This window comes from Octopus bimaculoides, chromosome 26 (assembly GCF_001194135.2).
Source record: "Octopus bimaculoides isolate UCB-OBI-ISO-001 chromosome 26, ASM119413v2, whole genome shotgun sequence".
Taxonomy (NCBI): Eukaryota; Metazoa; Mollusca; class Cephalopoda; order Octopoda; family Octopodidae; genus Octopus; species Octopus bimaculoides.
This window is the reverse complement of record NC_069006.1, coordinates 24,647,310-24,652,959: the sequence shown is the minus strand read 5'-3', so window position 1 is coordinate 24,652,959 and position 5,650 is coordinate 24,647,310. Positions and strand designations below refer to the sequence as shown.

The window sequence follows — 5,650 nt, the reverse complement described above, 5'->3', positions numbered from 1 at the left end:
CTCAGCTTGTTATATAATATCATTTAATCCTTTAACTTCAAAATTAAATTTGTTTGGGTTGTTCCAGTAATGATGGTGAATATTTACGAAAGAGAAAAGGGGGTGGGGGATTGGCATTTTCTGCAAGTCATGTTGCCTCCATAAACTCGACACATCTCAACAAAACATAGTTTCAAACATAATTTTTCTCAACAAAGGATAGATTGGTATAAGAACAACGATCATGCGATATCAAGACCAAGAGACAGCAACATGGTTAAACAAGTCAGCATCACCGAAATACTGGAACTTTTGATCACCATCTTTAAACGTCTTTAGAATTCAGTGTCTCACTGAACCTGTTTCCACACACACCATTAATATCACCATTTAACATCCGTCTTCCATGCTGGCAGGAGGAGCTGGATGGTTTGATAGGATCTGGTGAGTCAGACGATTGCATTGAGCTCCAGTATTTGTTTTCATGTGCTTTCTATAGCTGGATGCCCTTCCTAATGCCAACCACTTTACAGAGTGTACTGGGTGGTTTTTATGTGGCACCAGCACCAGTGAAGTTGCCAAGTGACTCACAGTCCAGCTTTATGTGAAGACAAATAAAAGGAGCTTAGACATCCAGGAAAACTTCAGTATACGTATATTAAGCAGCACAGGCAGCCACACACACACACACACACGCACACACACGCACACACACACAGTTTAAAAACAAAACATTATGGTTTATATTAAATGTCTAAAACAGGAAATACTGTTATTACATTTAATTGAAATAAAAGTGTGGGGGGGAGGTATTTAGTTTCTGCAAATAATTCTCATTTATCAACAAAGTCCTTGAGAAAGATTTGGTCAAAAACAATATGGAATTGATCCAGCTGACTGGCTGCAGCCAGTAGTAAAAGCATAAAGGCAAGGGTACAATATAAATCTACCAAAAAAAACAAAACAAAAAAAAAAAACAAAAAAAAAAAAAAAAAAAAAAACAAAAAAAAAACAAAAAAAAAAACAGCAGTTTATATATGTAATTGTGAGAGCAGTTGAGTTTATTTCAGATATTCTCATTTCAAAAATCATCTCTGGCTAATTGTTCAAAGGATGTTGGTGTTGCCTTTGTGGAGGTTTGCGCTCTCTCAGTGCTCTTGTTCACATTGTTTTGAATAAATCGTGTGTTATCTCATAGCTTTGAGATTTCACTGATGGGACTGTATATCCTTAGAAAGACATTGTAGGGTAGGTGTGAAAGGTTGGATCTGGCCAGTTTGAACATAAAACAGGGAGAATATTTCGGCTGGATATGACTGATTCACCCCTTTAGCATCCAGATGACTTTTTTCTTAAACGTAATAATTATTTATTCTGATTGCTTTTGAATTAATCAAGCATCATCTTGAAGCTTCAAGATGTTCACGACAATGTGACTGCTTAGTTTTAGAATGACATTGTAGGGTAGGTGTGAGAGGCCTAATTTGGTTGGTTTAAATTTTTGGCCAATTAAAATTGTTTGTTGGTTTGGCTTTAATTAAATAGAGCGACATCATTAACTTAAACTGTATTCAATTAAAAAAAGGTTAATAATGAAAAATGCAGTAACTAAAACCGTGTTAGTGGCCAGACTTTGTCGTAGCCAAATTGGGAGAAGAAACAAAGTAGGTGAAATAGTGGAGTGAGTTTGGATCAGCCTGAAGCGAAGAATTGGTGGGTGGGTAGTTGGGTGTGGGGTGAAAATGCTATTTCTCTTTAAGAAGCAAGGGAAATGTAATAATATCATCTGGTTATAACGGAGGGAAAAATAAAAACAATATAAACGGAAAGCCTCAAAGCAAGAACATAATGGAAGTGAACCTGTCTTGTAGCTGGTTTGGTTTGTATGTTGGTTTAAAACAAAGAATCTACTGTTATAACACACCTCTAATCTCATACACACTCTGATACTATGGAATTCCTGATCTATATCCTGTAGCAAGTATGTTTCTATTGTATGATGACATCAGGTAGCCAATAACTGTGGACAAGCTTTGCATAGCATTCTACAAGGTTTTTTTTTTTACCAAAATCTTATTCAACTATATACATACATATATATTTTTCCGAATATGTGTAAATCTGTATAGAATAATATATCAGTTGAATAAAGTTACAACATGATCTGGTTTTCACATTTTATATTATTGCATTTAAAAAAAAAAAATTTTTTTACAATGTTGGAGTGCGTTAAACATTAAAAAGTATAATTAGTAATGTTCATAAAGTTTAATTAGCACTTTCATACGTTCGTAGAAATCATCAGATTTCAAAGTGAAAACCAGACCATGTTGGAACTTTATGAAACTGATATATATATATATATATATACACACATACCCTCCCCTTATATATACAAAAAAAAAAGGGGGAAAGATCCCCTTCATTTCTTTCCAAGGCACAAGTCTGGGCAAATGTTTCAGTCATTTGACTGTGGCCATGCTGGAGCACCACCTTCAAGGGTTTTAGTTGAACAAATCAACCCCAGGACTTGTTTGTTGTAAGTCTAGTACTTATTCTATTCTTTTTTTTTTCTGAACCGCTAAGTTATGGAGGGGATGTAAACACACCAACATTGGTTGTCAAGTGATGGTGGTGAGACAAACACAGACATAAATATATGCACGATGGGCTTCTTTCAGTTTCTACCAAATCCACTTGCAAGGCTTTGGTCAGCCCGAGGCTATAGTAGAAGACAGCCAAGGTGCCATGCATTGGGACCGAACCCAGAACCATGTGGTTGGAAAGCAAGTTTCTTATCACACAGCCATGCTTGCCAACATGTACACAAATACAGGTATGTCAAATACCATAAAAGACAAACGCTCAATTTAGAAGGGGAGATAATCACAAGGATTATACGTGCGTGCATGTGCGTGTGCATATAATTAATAAGCCACTACTGGAGCAGTTGCTGTCTAGATGAGGTGCAACAGGGTGGTGAAGTAATGATGACAACCAAAGAAATTATGAACAGGTGGGTGAGTATAGAATATCTCTTAAAATTGCATTTAACAGATAGTTAAGGTGCATATGTTAAAGAGTGGACCAGAAAAACAAAAATCATTCATCACTTGTGAGTTTTGTGGCAAGTACCAAGCTTTCAGTAAGTATTTTAGGAAGTGGGGGAGGTGTCTGTGTAGTCACAAGCAGACATGGTCACCCACTCAGCCCTCTTGTCCAAGACCTAGCTGAACATGAAGAATGCAATGGATGGAATGGGGAAGGGAGGGAGAAAGAGAGAGGGGGAGAAAGAGAGAGGGAGAAGGAGGAAGGGAGAAAGAGAGAGGGGAGAAAGGGAGAGGGAGGGAGAAAGAGAGAGGGGGAGAAAGAGGGAGGGAGAAAGAGAGAGAGAGAGAGAGAGAGAAAGAGAGAGAGGGAAGGAGAAAGAGAGAGGGAGGGAGAAAGAGAGAAGGGGAGAAAGAGAGGGAGGGAGGAAGAGATGCACAGCTGGTACTAGTTTACAATCAAGTAGACTGGGGCAATGTAAAATGGACAAACTACCCCACAATCTTTCTTGAGCCTGAAAGGCTACAATAATGCAGGACAATCCGTACAAGCTTGTCCAACTACTATACCATTGGAGCATGAAACTTAAAACAGCTCACATTTAAATCTTGCGTATATCATACGACATTTAACTCTCATAGGATGGAATACTTTTGTGGATCTTCACAATACCAGAACAGTGTAATAGACACAGACATACATACACATATGCCTATGGGATTATTGCAATAGGGAATTAGGTTTCTCCAAATTTTATCAGAAACATGTGTAAGCTAACTCGAATAAAATGTATAACTATTCATTATATTAGTGCATTTTCTATATTATTCTGTAACATATCAATTTTACTTGGTGACCAAACCTTGGATTTATGAATTGGATTGGGGAGTTTGTTAAATTCGGATTACCTAGATTTCTAAATCTATCATAGAATAAATTTGTTAGCTTGGTCTACATCACTAAACAGAGAACTTATTAAATATTTCACCTGGATCGTTAATCATTTTCTTAAATATTTGATATATATGTTTTATGTTATGTTAAGAAGTAGTTCATGGTACTACAATTGTTGACTTAAGTCAAATACTGCAAATCGTTGTTAGAAAATCTGCGTAGGTGGCGCCCAGACTGGTTACTTTGTATTAGCATAAAGTTATGTAAGTTGTAACAACGAAGTAAAATGAAACTGATATTTTGAAAGCATTTAATACGCACATTTCAGGTTTGTCTAATATGTAATAGGAACTGCATCCATTACGTAAACCTTCTTCAGTTAAGACATTACAAAATGTGAAGAAATTGATAAAAATATTTCAATATATATAAGATTAGAGCAGAAGGAGGATAGATATGCATATGGGCGGGGGAGGGAGAAAAGGGAAGAGAGGGAGAGAAAAAAAGAAGAGAAAGAGATTTAAAGTAAGATAGAAAGAGCATCCAGCTGTAAAAACCCTACCAAAACAGACACAAAAGTCTGGTACAGGTTCAACGTTAACCAATGATGATAAAGGGGAGGGGAAGAAAATATTTCCATCAATTTCTTCATATTCTGAGATGCTTCAACTGAGGAAGGTTTACTTAATAGATGCATTTCCTATTATATGTTACAAAAACTTGAAATGTGCATATTAAACGATTCCAAAATATCACTATTTGGTTTGACTTCATTGTTACAACGTATATTTTCCCACACCAGAAGATTTATCTTAAAAGCAATGAAATTATATGCAGAAGCATTTGAAACAACAAACTAATGAGTTATTCAAATGAAGCATTAATTAAATGTTAAATATTATTTTAGATTTTTAATTAAAAACATTAACTGAAATTTAACAATTAAATAGAACAGAAATAACGAACATAATGGTTAGTTTAATGGCTAAGTGCTTAATATTAATCAGATGAGATGGTAGTAGTGGTAATAACAACAACAATAATAATAATAATAATCCTAAGAGATGATATCTAAATGCAGAAAAGATACATAAAAAATTTTCTCCCAGACCTTTTCCTTATCGTCCAGATAAGACAGCAGAGGGATCTCGTAGCAACATTTCTAAATGCAAGGATGAAAACAATTTGTGAAAATAAAATTAGGCATCCAGGAGGTGGGGTGGGGTGGGAGGAGAGCTGGTACTTAACTAAGTATTTAGTAGTTGTTTAATAAGAATTTCATAAAGTGAAAGTAGAGTTGGGACGTGTATATGCATATGCACACAAATATATATACACACACAGAGTCCATGGTGTAAAGTGGTTGGTGTTAGGAAGGGCATCCAGCAGTAAAAAAACCATGCCAAAGCAGACATTAGAGCTCAGTGCAGTCCTTTGACCTATTGGTTCCTGTCAAACCAGCCAACCCCGACAGCATGGAAACAAGGACATTAAAATGATGATATATTAATTTGTTACGCCATGTGGGCAGTGTCTGATGACTGTGCCAGGACACAGTCTGGCATGCTCTTAGCACATGAAACTAATAGTAACACAGAAAACGTGTTTATTAAATAATATTTATCTCTCACCAGATGGAGTACTTTTTAAGTTGATCTTGTCATTGCAGAATAGTATACTATATATATATATATATATATATATATAATCATGAAGTATATTTTCCACC

The 5,650-nt window shown here is 35.8% G+C and overlaps 1 protein-coding gene across 1 annotated transcript in view; it reads right to left on the bottom strand.

Annotated features, from left to right (window-relative positions):
- LOC106875841 (myotubularin-related protein 3) overlaps positions 1–5,650 on the bottom strand; it is a 106,003-nt gene that overhangs the window by 7,751 nt on the left and 92,602 nt on the right. The window contains exon 15 of the mRNA XM_052976933.1: positions 5,033–5,083. Within this exon, the coding sequence (XP_052832893.1) occupies positions 5,033–5,083 (51 nt within the window). The remainder of the gene's footprint in view (positions 1–5,032; positions 5,084–5,650) is intronic.